The sequence below is a fragment of the Agelaius phoeniceus genome, chromosome 22 (genome assembly GCF_051311805.1).
Source record: "Agelaius phoeniceus isolate bAgePho1 chromosome 22, bAgePho1.hap1, whole genome shotgun sequence".
Classification (NCBI taxonomy): Eukaryota; Metazoa; Chordata; class Aves; order Passeriformes; family Icteridae; genus Agelaius; species Agelaius phoeniceus.
In genome coordinates, this window is record NC_135286.1 from 5051000 (window position 1) to 5068215 (window position 17216).

General features: G+C 61.6%; 1 protein-coding gene across 16 annotated transcripts in view; it reads left to right on the forward strand.

Moving 5' to 3' along the window:
* The first annotated feature begins 5093 nt into the window (after nt 1-5093).
* FOXO6 (forkhead box O6) overlaps nt 5094-17216 on the forward strand; it is a 49356-nt gene continuing 37233 nt past the window's right edge. For all 16 annotated transcript variants that reach the window (XM_054648398.2, XM_077189539.1, XM_077189537.1 and 13 more), the window contains exon 1: nt 5094-6611. In XM_054648398.2, the coding sequence (XP_054504373.1) occupies nt 6189-6611 (423 nt within the window). In that variant the 5' untranslated portion in view covers nt 5094-6188. The remainder of the gene's footprint in view (nt 6612-17216) is intronic.

The window sequence follows — 17216 nt, forward strand, 5'->3', positions numbered from 1 at the left end:
ACAAAGATAATCTGCCATAAAGATGGTAATGGAACACATCTTGCCTTGCAGTCTGGATCACTGAGCCCAGAGGAGCTGCTGTAGCCCGTTGGAGAGCAGGCAGGGAATGGTGAGCTGGGCTGCAGATTTCCCTGTCCTCATGCCTGGCCATGGTGGCTGTGCCAGAAGGGGAGATTAGAGGATGAGTGAACTTGTTGCACGACATGCACCATTTTCTATGCAGCAAAGGTGTGTTTAATCACATGGAACTGCTGCCAAGAATTAGCATTGAAAACTATTATTAGGCATTGCTATTATGAAAGAACAGATTTCCACCTAAATGCTGCTCTGGAGGAAAATCCAATACCTGGAGTGAGCACCAGAGGTTGATCAGAAATTTTCTATCAAAGAATGATCAGCAATTTCCCACCCAAATGGCATCACATGAAAAAGGAAGCCATCAGAAACATGAGACTATTCCTAAAGTATCTGTCTGTTTTCAGCAAAACTCCAGCCCTTCGAAATGCAACTATTTGGGTTTTCAACTGAAAAAAAAACCCAAAAAACCTCTTGAAATTTCCCCAAATAAAAGTATGAAAGTTTAATCCCACTGAGATGCCCTCGGTTTGACACGATGGGACCTTGAAGAGGGGGACACAAAGAGGGTGCAAACCCTGCTGCTGTTGGACACCTGTGCCTCGTGCATGGACTGAGGGTTCAGCATCAGTCCTCGTGTGCTGGTGGAGAATCCAGCCCTGAGATGCCTCCATCCCAGCCCATCCCTCCCTTTAATAATATAACAATACAAAAATAAAATAATAATTTAATAATAATAAAAATAAAGGCAGATTGCATTCCCTGGTACTGTTCTGGGGAGTGAGGCAGGTGGTGTTCTCACCTGGAATCCTGTTCTCTGCACAGGGCTGAAGGACTCCCTGGAGTGGTTTTCCATCAGAAATCAGGGGTTTGTTGGAATCAGATCTTTCCCTGGGAACTTGTCGATCTTGCTGCCATTTTCCCAGGAAGAAGCCTCACAGAATCACTTTGACTTTCTTGTTTCAGCAGTGTCAAAATGTTTATTCTGCTCATGTCAAAACACGAAGTTCATTTCAGGAAAGTAAAAATATTTCATTTTGACTTTATCATTTCCTTCACTTAACTTCCACTTTGTGTTCCATGAAAGTACTTTTTAATAGATGCTGCCTGAGATCTCCTTGTGCCACCACATCCTGGGGAGGGAATGTCACACGTGGCATTTCCATGGCCCAAATTAGTGTCACCTTGGTTTTTTTTAAGATTTTCTAAGCCTTCTGATGTTCACATTTTTGTAACGAACTTTCTCACACACTTTATGTAAATAACTCATTGTTTTGCATTCTTTTATGGAAGAGGAGAAATTTGGTGGGCTGTTGGTTTGTCCAGTGTCATTGGAGAGGTGGCACTGTCACCCTCCAATCCACGGCCACTTTTGGAAATCTATAAATGTTAGAGTCAGAAATTAAAAGTTCTCTTTTTTACCTTGGAGAGCTGCATGTCCACATTGTTTTATTTCATGTCCTATAGCAACAAAGTCAGCATTTGGGGGAATTTTCATTTCACAGGACGTGCTACACGTGTGGCTCTGCCTTCCAAAGCAGAGCAGGCACCTCACACACTGCTGGGGCTGTCTGGGTGCCTCCTCCCCCCCAACAGGCACCCAAAAACTGCTCTGCTGCTTCTTGGGGTTCTGCCCTGCACCCCGGAGCTGCTGGGATGGTGAAGGGGATGGGGGCTTCAGGACAGCCCCCAGGTGCCAGTGTGGGGCTGGGAAGGATGGAGGGATGCATGGGATGTTGTGGGAATGAGATGGAGATCCTGCTGGCCTGGGATGGGAGCTGACACCAACACCAGGTGAGGACACCAAGCCTTGGCTCTGCCCAGAGGTGCTGGGGGAGGGAGGCTCAGTGTGAACTCTGTCAGGGCTGGGGCTGTGACCATTGCCAAGGATTTGTGCAGCCAGATCCTGCATCATCAGCTGCCCATCACCTCCTGCCCTGCTGCTGCAGTGGGTGTTGGGGCTGGGCTGCTCTGCTCTGCTCCTTGCCCTGGCACTCTGTGCCCATCCCAGCCTCTGGAAAAGCAGGGCTGGAGCACCAGGAGAGAGGTGTAGGAGGGAAAGATCCCTGAAATTCCAGGTGTCACCCCACAGGGCCCCAGCTTCCCCAGCAGGGACCAGGCATCTGGGACCAGGGGGACGCTGGGGTGTGGGGGACAGAGGTGGCAGCTTGGTGCCCCCCAGCTCTGCCCCCTGGCCTGTGTGTGCCCAGGGGGGGTGGCTGAGCAGCAGGGCTGCAGCTCCAAGGGGGGATGGCTGATGGAGGCGCTCTGCCTGCTGCCAGGAGGGACAGTGACAATTATCCAGGTGCTCAGGAACGGGGGGGCTGAGCCAGCCCCGCGTTTCTGCCGGGGGCAGAGGATTCACCACCCCCCCGTGGGCATCCCAGAGCTGGGTGTGCCCTGCACGCAGGAATGGGGCCACCTGCACCCAGGAATGTGCTGCTCTGCATCCACGGGGATGGGTGAGCAGGTCAGGGATGAGCCTTGGGCAAGGCAGGGATGGGATGGGAAGGGATGGGATGGGATGGGATGGGATGGGATGGGATGGGATGGGATGGGATGGGATGGGATGGGAGCAGCTTTGGTTGAGAGGAACCACAACGCTGTCCAACCTGTCACCTTCTTTCACCTCGGGGAACCCCTCTGCTCCAGCCCCACACTGCTCCTGCATGGGCTGGTTGGGCTGCCCTGGGCTGGGAGCAGAGGGGCTGGAGAGCTGGGTCAGCCCCAGGAGCTGCTGGCTCCTTCACCTCAGGGAACCCCTCTGCTCCAGCCCCACAGCGCTCCTGGATCTGGATGAGCCACCCTGGCTCTCCTGTCCCCACAGGTGCAACACCCCCGGCATCCCCTGCTGTGAGGGGACCCTTCCACCCTTTCCCATCACAGGCAGGGTCCCTCTGGATGCTGGGCTGGGGTCTCTGACCCTTCAGCACCACGGGGCTGGAGTGGGATCTCCCCCCCACTCACATCCCCCTGATGTGCTGCAGTGCTGGTGTGGCTGTGAGGAATCCCCTTTCCTCCTTCCCACTTCATTTTGCTCTCTCCTTTTGGAGGTTTTCATCTTCTAATTTTTTTTCATCTTTTCCCTTTCTCCATGCCTGCCTGGAGGGGCTGGCCCTGCTGCACAGGTGGGGAAACTGAGGCAGCAGGTGAGCAAGAGCAGCTTTGGGAGCTGCTAAAGCTCCAGGGTGTGCTGGCAGCGTGGGCAGGGAGCTCACCAAGGGCGGAGGTGGCTGAGGGTGAGGGCAGGGAGAGGCACCTGCTGCAGGAAAAGTGCAGTGGGAGGAATGGAGCAGCACCAGGAGGGAGAGAGGCACCCACGGGAAAGGCTCTGCAGGCTGGGACCCTCTGCTCGGCTCTGCCCTGAGGCGCTGGGCTGGGAAAACAAGGCTGGGAGAGAGTGAGAAATGTGGGAGGGTTTTGACTAAGAAAGGCAAGACTGAGGGAAAAAACATCCCCGGCTCCAAGTGGGCAAAAGGCTGCGGAGAGAGGAGGGAACGGCGCCCTGGGGCACAGGAAGGAGGTCATGGGTGTGTAAACCACAGCGAGGGAAATTTGGGATAGATCCCTGGAGAAACGCTCTGGGGAGGAGGGAGGCGCAGGGCAGCACTCAGCATCAGGGGATTTTGGGCTCAGGTCTGTCCTGAGGGCTGCTCTGGTGCCAGCCTGGCTGAGCCTCCCCGGAGCAGGGACACCGGGAGCTGTGGGGCTTGGCCAGCAGGTCCCCGGCTGCCAGGCAGGGGTCAGGGGACACAGCCCCCTCCCCAAGCCCCCCACGGCTGGGATGTGCCCCCAGGGCCGGCTGGAGCCCGTGCAGCCGTCACTGTCACTGTGGGTTGTGAAACAGAGCACTTGTCAGGTCCCGCCTGTATATTGTATTATATTTATTACATTATATTGTATCTATTAGATTATATTATACTTTATTATATTATTAGAGCTGGCAGGCCCAGCACTTCCAGGCTGGAACCATCAGCTCCTTTAGTTGCTTGGGTAACCTCAGGCCGTCCCTTCGGGCCAGGAATGGGGCTGCAGGATCAGGATTGCGCTCTGATTGTGGCGTGAAAGAGCTGTCACAGGAACAACTGGTGGCACCGAGGGTGACAAAGAGCAGGAGGATGCAGGGAATGCAGTGACAGCGTTCCCCAAGCATGGCTGCTGGGCAGGGACAGGGCAGAGCGGGCAGCGTGGAGGGTCCTGGAGGTGGTGGGGAAGGCACAAAGGTGGGGACACAGCGCAGACAGCTCTGTCCCCAGTGCGTGCAGTGTGTCCCCAGCAGATGGTGAAGAGGGGGATGTCGGGGTGCAGGCAGTGGGGTGGATGCAGGGGCAGGAGTCAGGCGGATATCCCCAGTGGGTTCTGCACTCTCGTGGGTGCCGGGCTGTGTGCGGCTGGAGGAAATAGCGCTGTGCTGCCGTGCCGGGCCAGGGGGCCGAGCCCCCGGTCACCGCATGCCGGTGGGGACAGCACCGGGAAGGCACCGGCTGATGGGCCTCGGGCTGCGGGCAGGACAGGCCCGAGGAGACCGGGATCGGGATCGGGATCGGGATCAGGGTCGGGATCGGGATCGGGATCAGGGTCGGGATTGGAATCGGGATCGGGATCAGGGTCGGGACTGGGATCGGGGTCGGGATCGGGATCGCCCCCAACGTAGGCGGGGGCGTGTCCCCCTCGAGGGGCGGGGCTGCGCGGTGGTGGGCGGGGCCCACTCGGGGTCTCCCCGACCGCGCTGCGGGGGCGTGGCCGAGGCAGGTGGGGGCGTGGCCCGTAGTAAAGGGGCGTGTCCCGCCGCGCGGCCGCGTTGCCCGGGGTGACGCGCGGATGCAGCCGGCACCCGTGACGTCACCGGCGGGGCGGGGCCGCTCCCCCCATTCATCCCCCCCGCGCGCGGAGCGTCCCGCGGGCGCCCATCCAATCAGCGGGCGGGGGGGCGTGGCCGTCGAACCCCTCCAGCCAATGAGGCGGCGGCGGCGGCCCGGGGCAACAATGGGGGGCGCCCGGGGCGCACGTGGGGCCGCGGCGGGGCCGGGCGGGGGCCGCGGCCCGGGCCGGGCGGGGGCAGCGCGGTGCCGGGGCTCTCCGCCGGGGCTCTCCGCTCCGCTCCGTCCCGCCCCGCCGCTGCCCCGCCAGCCGCGGGGGCACTCCCCTCCCCCGCCCTTCCCCCGCCCCTCCGGGCCCTCCCCCTGTGTCACGGCGGCGCCCGCATTCGGGAACGGGCACGGCGGAGGGAGGGAAGGAGGGAGCGAGCGAGCGAGCGAGCGAAGGAGAGAACGAGCGAGCCGCGGCCGCCCCAGCATGTGGCCCGCCCGCGCCGTGGCGGCAGCGCGGCGGCGGCGGCGGCGGCGGGCAGGTGCGCGGCCGCTGAAGCGGAGCGGGGGGGCGTAGGGGCGGGAGCCGCCCGCCGCCGCCCTCGCCGGCGCTGTCAGGTGCGTGCCGCCCGCCAGCATGGCTCCGCCGCGCCGCCGGACCTAGCGCCGGGCCGCCCGCGGGAGACTGCGCCCGCCGCGCCGAGGGCTCCCCACTATCTCCGTCCCGCTTCTCCCCGCTTTGCTGCCCCGCCGCCCGGCCCCGGAGCCCGCCGGTCCCCGGCCGAGGATGCCGTCCGCCGCCGCTCCCTCCGGTTCATCTGTTGCTGCCTGACCGCGCCGCCAGCCCGATGGATGCGGCCGCCCCCGCGCCCTGCCCGCCCGCAGCCGCCCCGCTGGCTACTGAGCCGGGAACCGCTCCGGAGCTCCGCGGCTGGTAAAAACCAAACCAAAACCAAATCCGAACCAAAAAACACCCCCCAGCTTCGGCCCGGACTGGAGAGGCGGCCGAGGACCATGCAGCGTGTCCCCCGGCTCGGCGCTCCCGGCGCGGCGCCGGGCACAGCCGCCTCCTAGAGCCGCCGGAGCCGGGGCTCCCCCGGACTCGGGGCTCTCCCCGCCAGGACCCGCGCACCCAGCGCCTCCTCCTTCCCTTCTCCCCTCCAGCCGGGCAGGGAGCCCGCCTTCGCACTCCTCTCCCTCTCGAGATTTTGGGTTTTTTGTTGTGTTTGGTTTTTTTTTTTTTTTTTGGGTGGAAACCGCCCGTAACTCCGGGGGGAGCTGTGGGGTGGCAGCGGGGAGGCGACCATGGAAGAAAAGCTCCAGGCGCATCAGGTGGAGATCGACCCGGATTTCGAGCCGCAGAGCCGTCCCCGCTCCTGCACTTGGCCTCTCCCCCACCCCGACTTGGAGGAGGAAGATGGGGGCGCGGGGGGAACCCCGGCGCTGGCGGCCGGCGGGGACGGAGCCGAGAACGCGGCGGCCCCGGTGGAGCGCAGAGTGGCCGCCGCTCCCCCGCCGCCCCACGGCGCGGATGTGGGGCAGCTCCGCAAGGCCAAGACCTCCCGGCGCAACGCCTGGGGCAACCTCTCCTACGCCGACCTCATCACCAAAGCCATCGAGAGCTCGCCGGAGAAGCGCCTCACCCTCTCGCAGATCTACGACTGGATGGTGCGATACGTCCCCTACTTTAAGGATAAAGGAGACAGCAACAGCTCCGCCGGCTGGAAGGTACCTGACCCCCTGACCCCAACCCCAGCGCAACTTTGCCCTCTCTCCCGGAGCTGTGCCGGAGCTTGGAGGTTTCTCCCGGGGCAGCCGGAGCTTGGTCCTGGCGGGGAGGTTTGGGGGGATCCCCGCCGTCCTCGCAGTTGGCGAGATAAGGGCTCGGTCAAGTTTAGGGGAGAGCTGGCGCTTCGTGGTGTGTCGTGTTGTGGAGCCGGGCTGAGCTTGTCCCTGTGTCACCCGCCGGTCTCACCCGGGCTGAGGGTCGGAGCGGTGCTGCTGTCCCCCCCGGCGGGTCAGGGAGGGGGACGGTGACAGCCAGCGGGGTCGCGGGTGAGCCAGCCCTGGGGACAGCGAGTGCCAGCCCTAGGTAGGGGGGTACGGTGGGTGATAACCGCAAGTACGGGGGTACGGCGGGTGATAACCCCAAATATTACAGCGGGTGATAATCCTGAGTACGGGGATACAGCGAGTGCCAGCCCTAAGTAGGGGGGTACGGCGGGTGATAACCCCAAGTATGGGGGTACAGTGGGTGATAACCGGGATACAGTGGGTGATAACCCCGAGTACAGGGGTATACAGTGGGTGATAACCGGGGTACAGTGGGTGATAACCCCGAGTACGGGGGTATACAGTGGGTGATAACCCCAAATATTACAGCAGGTGATAACCCTGAGTACGGGGGTACAGCGAGTGCCAGCCCCAAGTACGGGGGTACAGTGGGTGATAACCCCAAATATTACAGTGGGTGATAACCCCGAGTACGGGGATACGGTGGGTGATAACCGGGGTACGGTGGGTGATAACCGGGATACAGTGGGTGATAACCCCGATTACGGGGGTACGGCGGGTGATAACCGGGGTACAGTGGGTGATAACCCCGAGTACGGGGGTATAGCGAGTGCCAGCCCCAAGTACGGGGGTACAATGGGTGATAACCCCGAGTACGGGGGTACGGTGGGTGATAACCGGGGTACGGTGGGTGATAACCGGGGTACGGTGGGTGATAACCGGGGTACAGTGGGTGATAACCCCACGGCTGCAGCTCTCCGGGTCGCGGCGTGCCGGTGGCGTGGCCGGCAGGGCAGCCGGAGGGCGGGCTGTCCCCAAACAGCTGTCCCCAAACAAACAGCTGTCCCCAGCCTGGCTTTCACCCGGGGCGTCCCCGCTGGCTCAGCCCCCGCCTTCCCCGCGGCCGCGTCCCCCTCCCCGGGGGCCGGGCAGGCAGCACACGGTCCCCGCGGCATTCCGGGCTGGCATTCCGGGCTGGCATTCCGGGCTGGCATTCCGGGCTGGCATTCCCCGGCTCTGCGCTCGCCTGGCACTGTGGGCTCGTTAGGATTCCCTGGCGCAGGCAGCATTCCCTGCTCTGTCGCTGCGAGTGGGGATCCATGGCACCGGTGAGGGTGCTGGGTCTGGGGTCACCCCTGCCCCTCTGCTGGGCTCTGCACTGAAAGGGGGAAGAGATCGGCTGTGTCCAGATGGTGTCAGTAAAAAGGAGCCAGTTCCTCTTAAGTCCTCCCCTAAGCCCTGTCACCTCCAGGGTGATTAGTGTCTTACCGGGCTCCGGGGGCTCCCACACCAGCCTGTGGCACTGGCACGCGTGTCCTGGCTCTGCTGGGGACAGCCAGATCCAGCCCACCTCGGCGGGTCGTTCTTGGGTGCAAACTGGGCTCATTTGGGGCAGGAAGGCTGGACTGTGTGGCTGCTGTTGTGTGGGCTGGAGGCAGCTGGTGTCCCCCCGGTGCAGGAAGGGCGTCAGGGCTGTGGAGGTGGCAGGAGGTGGTGCCTGTGTGGGGCCTCTCCAACCTCCACCTGGGGTGAGACCTGCACAGCCCTGGGGGAAAAGGGTCTGCCAGTGCTTGCACACCGTGGGGACAGCAGGGGACATGCACTGGTGGGGTCTGGAGATGTGTCAGGGGGCTGGGAGGGCTGGGATGAGGAGTGAAGGGATTCCCAGGCTGTCACACGTGTCACTGGGGGCTTCACGTTGTGAAGGATGGAGGAGAGGCTCAGAGTCCAGCTGCTGTTGGGCACCAGGGTCATTTTCAGGGGTTGCTTGCTCAGCTGGGCTCCCCTGTGTGCACCCCATCGTGGGGTGCTCTCCCCTTTCCTGGCCCATCTCGGGCTTGGAGCTCCTGTGCCGTGGCTCTGCCTGGGCTGTGGGCAGGTGCTGCTTCCCTCCTGGAGCCTGCCTTGCCCCCGGCTTTGCACTGGGATTGGAACCCCCCAGCTGGGCTGAGGAGTGGCCCCTGAAGTGTCCTGCCCACCCAGGGGTGCCCTGGAGCCTCTTCTGGCGCTGCAAGTGCCCAGTGCCCAGCTGGGGTTGGCACTGCCAGGGCTGGCAGCAGCCAGAGTGAGAAGCAGAGACCCCCTTTGCGTGATGGTTTCATCAGACACCAGCACGTCAGGGGTTAAACACCTTCCCCACAGCCCGTGGTCCCTCCTGGCTGTCCCCTGCCCTGTCCCCTCCCCTGGGTGCCCCCACTGGGCAGTTTTCCCTGTGGCCCCAGGCCTGGGAGAAGCATGGCAGGGCTTCAGCTTTTCATTGCCAGAGTCGGAGGGGGATCTTGGCTGCTTCTTTGGTTGGTTCCTTCAGAGCCTCGTGGTGCTGGACAGAGCAGGATGGTGGGGTCTGGGGGCCCAGCATGCCCACGGGCATCGGCTGTGCTGCTGCTCTGGCAAGGCTCTGTAGGATCATGGAGTGCTTTGGGTCAGAAGGGACCTCAAAGAGCACCTCACCCCACCCCTGCCATGGGCAGGGACACCTTCCACTAGACCAGGTTGCCCAGAGCTGTGTTCAACCCGGCCTTGAACACTTCAAATCCCACTCTTGACCTCTCCAAACCCTCTCTGCCTTGTGCCAGCAGCGGGGGGACCTTCACAGGGAGACCCCTCCCTGCATGCAGCTGGCAGTGGGGATGCTGGAGGTGCAGCTGGCTGTGGTGTCTGCTGTGTCCATCAGGAATGTGTGCCCCAGGCTGGTGGTTGTCTCTGGAAAGGGAAGGCTGTTGGCAGGAGTTGCATTTTTGGGGTCAGGCCTCTCCTTCCCCACCAGGCTGCGCATTGCATTACATGGTTTCATAAAATCACAGAATCTTGGAATGGTTTGGGTTGGAAGGGACCCTAAAGCTCATCTCCTTCCACCCCTGCCATCACCAGGGACACCTTCCACTATGCCAGGGTGCTCCAAGGGGTGGAGCAGGGGGCAGGGATGGGGCAGCCACATCACTCATGGTGAGGCAAACAGAGGGACAGAGCCCAAACACCGTGGCCATGCCCGGCCTCGGGACCAGCACCAGCACCAGGACCTGTCTGGGTCTGCTGGAGAGTTCAGTGGGGACGCTCTGGCTGCTGATCCTGGGGAAGTTCATGCCCCAGGGCTGAGCTGGCTTGTTGGGCTTGTGCACCAGGAGCTGCTGCTGCTGCTGCTGCTGCTGCTTCTCAATGCAGGGCAGCGGGCGCCCGCTGACTGACAGTTCTGCTTAATTAGGGAGTTGTTATTTTATCAATTCCAAAGCGCTTGAAGTTTTCTGCTCCAGCTCACGCTTTCCTCTTGTTAATGGGAAACCAACACCCTCCGTCAGAAAGGCAGCGGCGCTGATGCATTTTAAAGGGTTCTGCTTGCTCCGCTTTGACATCCAAAATATAACAATCAAGCCATCAGCTGGTGGATGCCTGTTTGATGCGGCTCTGACAGTGCTGAAAACCTTAATTTCCCAGCCTTCCTTCCCTCCTCCTCCTCCTCCTCCTCCTCCTCGTTTATATTGCGGGGTCGGTGGCGTGGCGGCCGTGCCTGGCATGGGGGCCGGGGCTGCCATGCAGAAACAGCCCCCTGCCAAGTGCCACCGTCCTCCTGCAGGGCAGGACAGGAATTAATTAGGCAGAAAACGGTGTGGGAATGGTGTGTGAGTGGTGGCGTGGTCAGGGCTCTCATTGCTGCTCGAGGGTTTGTGGGTTTGGGGTGCCAGGCTGTGTCCTCTCCCTGAGCTATGGGCAAGGGGAAGGTCCTGCTGGGCACCCCGAGGATCCTTCCAGGGAGCAGCTCCTGGCTCTGTGGCTCTCTCAGTGGTGCCACCCCCTGCCCTTCCCCTCTTGGATGGGGACAGTGCCTCTGGAGCCCTGCCCAGTGTGGCTGGAGAGGCTCCAACCCAGCGCCTGGGAGCGATGGGGATGGCTCTGCCCTCAGGATGGCGTGGGTGCTGCCCCTGGGGGTGGCACAGCAGTGAGGGGGCAGTCACTGGGAGGGTGGGGTGACCTGGTTGTGGGGTGATCTGGCTCTGGTGCACTCAGGCTGGCTCCTGTTTGTGCTGGGCTGTGGTGCAGGCAGTGCCTGGCTCGGGGTGGGCACAGCCCAGGGCTGAGTGCGGGCTGGCAGCTCAGGGCTCCCCTTGGGCACTTTGGCTGGGCTCAGCTCAGCCATGGATCCCATCCTGGCCTTATAAGGAGATTTTTCCAGCAGCACAGAGAGCCTGATGCTCCCCTTGGGCTGCCCTGGGCTGGGAGAGCCTGGTCAGGAGCTGCCGGCTCCTTCCCCTCGGGGAACCCCTCTGCTCCAGCCCCACAGCGCTCCTGCATGGGCCGGCTGGGCTGCCCTGGGCTGGGAGCAGAGGGGCTGGAGAGCCCCAGGAGCACACAGGGCTGGGGGAGCTGCTGGCTCCTTCACCTCGGGAACCCCTCTGCTCCAGCCCCACAGCACTCCTGGATGAGCCACCCTGGCTCTCCTGTCCCCACAGGTGCAACACCCCCGGCATCCCCTGCTGTGAGGGGAGCCCCCCACCCTTTCCCATCACAGGCAGGGTCCCTCTGGATGCTGGGCTGGGGTCTCTGACCCTTCAGCACCACGGGGCTGGAGTGGGATCTCCCCCCCACTCACATCCCCCTGCTGTGCTGCAGTGCTGGTGTGGCTGTGAGGAATCCCCTTTCCTCCTTCCCACCTCATTTTGCTCTCTCCTTTTGGAGGTTTTCATCTTCTAATTTTTTTTTTTTTCATCTTTTCCCTCTCTCCCTTCTTCTGGAATCGCTTCTCATGCAGCGCTAACTGCTGAAGTAACACAAACCTGCTAAATGGTCCGGCTTTATGATGGCATAAAAATGATACTACAGAAGCGAGTGGGGCTTTATTAAACCCCAGGGAAAGGCTCCAAATGAACAGCTTGCTCTGCTCTTAGCTTCCCCCCCGCACTTCCCCCTTTATTTTTAATAACCACTGGAATATAAACTACAGTTAAGATCCTGTGGACTAGAAGAGCGCTTGCAGCCTGGTATTCTCACCATCCTTCCCCCTGGATGCCTGTGTGCATCCCTCCCTCTTGTTTCCTGCTGCTGGGGTGGGAGGAGGACCAGCAACCTGGACTAGAAAATAAATTTTGTAATTAAAAAACCTGGTAAATATTTTTTATGGAGGCTGTGGGTTGGGCCAGGTGTGTTTTGGGGGCTCCTTGGCCAGGCTTCCCATCCTAGTGGGACCCTCACTGGAATGCTACTGGCAGTGGGAGGCTCTTAAGGAGTGGGGTTGGACACCTGTCACCTTGTAAATATTGTAAATATTTTTTTGGGAGGCTGTGGGTCGGGCCAGGTGTGTTTTGGGGGCTCCTTGGCCAGGCTTCCCATCCCAGTGGGACCTTCACTGGAATGCTGCTGGCAGTGGGAGGCCCTTAAGGAGTGGGGTTGGACATCTGTCACCCCTGGGTCCTTGCAGGGAATGGACAGGAAAGGGATGAATGTCCCCTCCCCGTGCACCAACAGGGTCTGGGCATGGTTGGATCTCCATGCCTGGGCTTCATCCCAGGCCTCACAGCCACCGTGTCCTTGTCCATGGGGATGCTCTGGAGCTGGCTCGGGGTCTCCCCTCCCTGTGGGGAGGCAGCTGCCCCCTGCCCCTGCACCCACCACGGTGGGCTCCCTGCTCCCAGCTCAGGTTACTTTTAATTATCCTGGCACTGCTGGCTCCCAGGGAAGGTGCCTGATTAGTGCCGAGGTGAAAGGCACTTTGGGTTACGGAAGGACACGCGGAGGCTCGCCTGTCTGCCGCTGAGGCTCATTTTGGACAGCATCTGTTCATTATTATGTGGTGCCTTGGCCGGGTGCCAGCCAGGGGAACTGAAAGCCCCGGCACAAAGCTCGCTTTCACCCGCTGCAGGGAGGAGGAGGAGGAGGAGGAGGAGGAGGAGGAGGAGGAGGAGGAGGAGGAGGAGGAGGAGGCACCCGGGGCAGGCGGGGAGCCCGGGGACCCCCGAGGCAGGCTGGCTCCTTCTCTCCCAGCAGGGATGCTCCAGCATCCCGGGGCATCCCAGGCTGCTGCCTGCTGGGAGGTGTCATAGAATCATCATCAGACTGGTTTGGGCTCGAGGATCATCTTGTTCCAGCCCCTTACCGTGAGCAGGGATGACTCCCACCAGGAGATGTCCCCCCCCGGGACTGCTGCTGTCCTGTGGGGTGGGTGTCAGCAGCAGAACGGGGCTGGTGCTGCTGTCCACTTTGTCATTCCTCCCCTCCCCAGGACCCCCGTGCCACTCCATGCATCCCTCCATGCCCAGCAGGGCTGCAGTGGGGTGGCCCTTGGGCTTTTCCACTTTGTCCACACTGAGCCATCGCTGCAGCCCCTGCTCCCTGGGGCCTGTGGGGCCGAGCAGGTTTCCCAGGATGATGGCAGTGGGGTGGCTCCACCTGGATCCCCTGGTGCTGGCACACACCTCCTGTGGGGCTGGGCAGACACTGCCGGGCACCTGCAGCCTCCCCAGGCACGTGGTCCCCTCGCCTGTTCCTGTCTGTGTTCCCTCATGTGTTCCTCTTGTGTTCTTATGTGTGTTCCCTGTCTTCCCTCATGTGTTCCTCGTGTGTTCCCTCACATGTTCCTATGTGTGTTCCTCCTGTGTTCCCTGTGTCCCTTTGCGTGTTCACTGTGTTCCTGCACATTTTTGCTTGCGTGTTCCCATGTGTGTTCCCATGTGTGTCCCATGTGTTTCCTTCTGTGTTCCTTGCATGTTCCCTTATGTGTTCCTCCAGTGTCCCCTCCTGTGTTCCTCCTGTGTTCTTATGTGTGTTCCCTCATGTGTTCTTATGTGTGTTCCCTTGTGTGTTCCCTTGTGTGTTCCCATGTGTATTCCCTCATGTGTTCCTCTTGTGTTCCCTCGTGTGGTCCCTCATGTGTTCCTCGTGTGTTCCCTCATGCATTCTTATGTGTGTTCCCTGTCTTCCCTCGTGTGTTCCTCATGTATTCCCTCATGTGTTTCTCGTGTGTTCCCTGTCTTCCCTTGTGTATTCCCTCATGTGTTCCCTCATGTGTTCACTGTGTTCCCTCATGTGTTCCCTCTCATGTTCACTGTGTTCCCTCATGTGTTTCCTCGTGTGTTCCCTCTCATGTTCACTGTGTTCCCTCTCATGTTCCCTCTCATGTCCCCTCTTGTGTCCCCGTCCCTGTGCCCGGGCTGTGCCAGGCTCCCCACACTCCCTCAGCCCACGCCCTGCAGCAGGATGTGCCAGGGCAGCACGGGAGGGACCCTCAAACACCTGGTGACCGCTGCACCTCCCTCCTGGCAGTGTGGGCTGGTGGCAGTGCCCCCTGTCCTTGGGGACCTTGGGGACACCGTGTCCTCGGGGACACACCCTGACTGTGCTTTGGGGTGCAGGCACTGGGGGCTTTGAAGGCTGCGTGTGAGTGCATGAGGGTGACCCAACCACCTCTGATTTACTTGGGATGGGGAAAAAAGCCCCACTAATTCAAAACCACTCGAAACACCCCCCAAAAGAAGCGAGGCAGTGTCGGGGAGGAGAAGAAAGGCAAGGAAGGGCTGTTGGCAGGCGGCTGGCGCGGTGCCAGCGCGGGGACGCTCCGGAGCAGACATGCCAGGCTGTAATTGCAGACAGGCTCATTTCGAGAGACGAGACGGTTATTTTTAACTCACGTTAAGGTAATGCACTGATCTCCTGCCTGTGGGTTCAAAAGTTCACCCCCCCCTCTGCCCAAAACCCCCTTTGCTTGCCTGCCCCGCTGGGGTAGCTCTGGCCAGGCTGTGAGTGACCCCTGGGAAGCGCATCCTGGTGCCCACAGGCCCTCACCCGGGCACTGCCCACAGCCTCGCCCTGCTCGGGGTCTCCCAGGGAGTCTGGCTCATCTCCTCTGGGACTGGGAGGAGGCTGCAGCCAGGCCAGCCCTGGGGTGTGGAGGAGACGGGCATTCCTGGGGCTGTGCTAGCTCTGTGCCCAGCCCTGGCGCTGCTGGGGGCCCAAAGCAGGGGATGGGTGCTGTGTGCCAGGGTGCCAGGTCCTGGCTGGGAATGTGCAGGGGATGGGTGCTGTGTGCCAGGGTGCCAGGTCCTGGCTGGGAATGTGCAGGGGATGGGTGCTGCGTGCCAGGGTGCCAGGTCCTGCTGGGAATGTGCAGGGGATGGGTGCTGTGTGCCAGGGTGCCAGGTCCTGCTGGCAATGCGCAGGGGATGGGTGCTGGGTGCCAGGATGCCAGGTCCTGGCTGGGGGCACAAAGGGAATGTGCAGGGGGTGGGTGCTGTGTGCCAGGGTGCCAGGTCCTGCTGGGGGCCTGAAGGGAAAGCCTTGCCCTGCTCTCAGTGGTGGCACTGCCCACGTTCCAGGTCCCCAAGTACTCTCCAGTCCTGCCACGTGCACTGGTAACTGTGCTGCCCCAGGCACTGCTGGCATCTCCTCCAGCAGCCAGACTGGCAGGAGTGACAGGGCAATGGGGGGTGATAGGATGTGGGTTCCCCCCTCCTCAGCCTCGCTGGGTGCCCCACAGGAGGGCTGAGCCTGCAGGGCACCCTCTGGCTGGAGCAGCCCACGAGCCTGAGGCTCTCAGTGCCATTCATTGCTGTGGCCACCTCAGCCCTGGTTTTTTCCTTAAAACACATTGCACAGTGCCAGGAGGGCATTTGGGGCCTTAAAACACATTGCACAGTGCCAGGAGGGCATTTGGGGCCTTAAAACACATTGCACAGTGCCAGGAGGGCATTTGGGGCAGCTTTCCCACCCTAGGACAGGGTGCCACACAGTGCCAGGCTGGAGAGCCCTGCAGATGAGCCTGGCACCTGCTCCCCAACCCTCTGCCCAAAATAAAAGGCAAAACAGAGCAGAAACGCCTCAAAATGTGTCAGGTTTGGACTTGTCCTGGCTGTGATTAATCCTTTCCCCCTGCCCAGCCTCTCCCAGGAGCTGGCAGCCGGCGGGGATGCGGCTCTGGGGTGCTCCTGGCGGGTCCAGCCCCTGTCCCCAAACGCCCTCTCACCCTGCCTGGTGGCGCCAGCGCTGTGCCAGACTTGTCCCCGGGAACTCCCTGCGTGCCTGGGATGGCTTTTGTCCCCGGCTGTCACATGGCTGGGGCTGCCAGCTGCAGGTGCTGCCGGCTCGGCATCGCCCTCCCCTCGCACGGCGCAGGAGCACCAAGATCTGGGGTTTGGGGGATCCAGGGAGAGCTCAGGATATGGGGGATGCTGGGGAAGCTTTGGGGGATGCAGGGGCAGCTTTGGGGGGATCCAGGGGCAGCTTTGGGGGATCCAGGGAGAGTTGAGGCTATGGGGGATCCAGGGGCAGCTCTGGGGGATCCAGGGGCAGCTTTGGGGAATCCAGGGGCAGCTTTGGGGGAAACCAGGGGCAGCTTTGGGGGATGGTGGGGCAGCTTTGGGGGGTCCGGGGGCAGCTCTGGGGGATCCAGGGGCAGCTTTGGGGAATCCAGGGGCAGCTTTGGGTGAATCCAGGGGCAGCTTTGGGTGAATCCAGGGGCAGCTTTGGGAGAATCCAGGGGCAGCTTTGGGGGATCCAGGGGCAGTTTTGGGGGATGCAGGGGCAGCTTTGGGGGATGCAGGGGCAGCTTTGGAGGATCCAGGGGCAGCTTTGGGGGAATCCAGGGGCAGCTTTGGGGGATGGTGGGGCAGCTTTGGGGGGATCCAGGGGAAGCTTTGGGGGATCCAGGGGCAGCTTTGGGTGAATCCAGGGGTAGCTTTGGGGGATCCAGGGGTAGCTCTGGAGGATCCAGGGGCAGCTTTGGGGGGATGCAGGGGCAGCTTTGGGAAGATGCAGGGGCAGCTTTGGGGGGATGCAGGGGCAGCTTTGGGGGGATGCAGGGGCAGCTTTGGGGGGATCCAGGGGCAGGTCTGGGGGGATCCAAGGGCAGCTTTGGGTGAATCCAGGGGCAGCTTTGGGTGAATCCAGGGGCAGCTTTGGGAGAATCCAGGGGCAGCTCTGGGGGATCCAGGGGCAGTTTTGGGGGATGCAGGGGCAGCTTTGGGGGATGGTGGGGCAGCTTTGGGGGATGCAGGGGCAGCTCTGGGGAATCCAGGGGCAGCTTTGGGGGGATGCAGGGAGAGCTGAGGCTTTGGGGGATGCAGGGGCAGCTCTGGGGAATCCAGGGGCAGCTCTGGGGGATCCAGGGAGAGCTGAGGCTTTGGGGGATCCAGGGGCAGCTGGACCTCTCTGAATGCTCCATGGAATTTTGCTGCCCGCCCCCGCTCACTGCTGGCCTTGCAGAACTGATAAATCAGGGCTGGAGCCCGGCTGTGCAGGGTGTGGATGGTGCTGCCATGATCCCCGAGGGGCTCCCTGAGGGTGGCACAGCCTGGCACAGAGGGAGCCTGGCAAGGCCCCAGGCATCTCCCAGCCCAG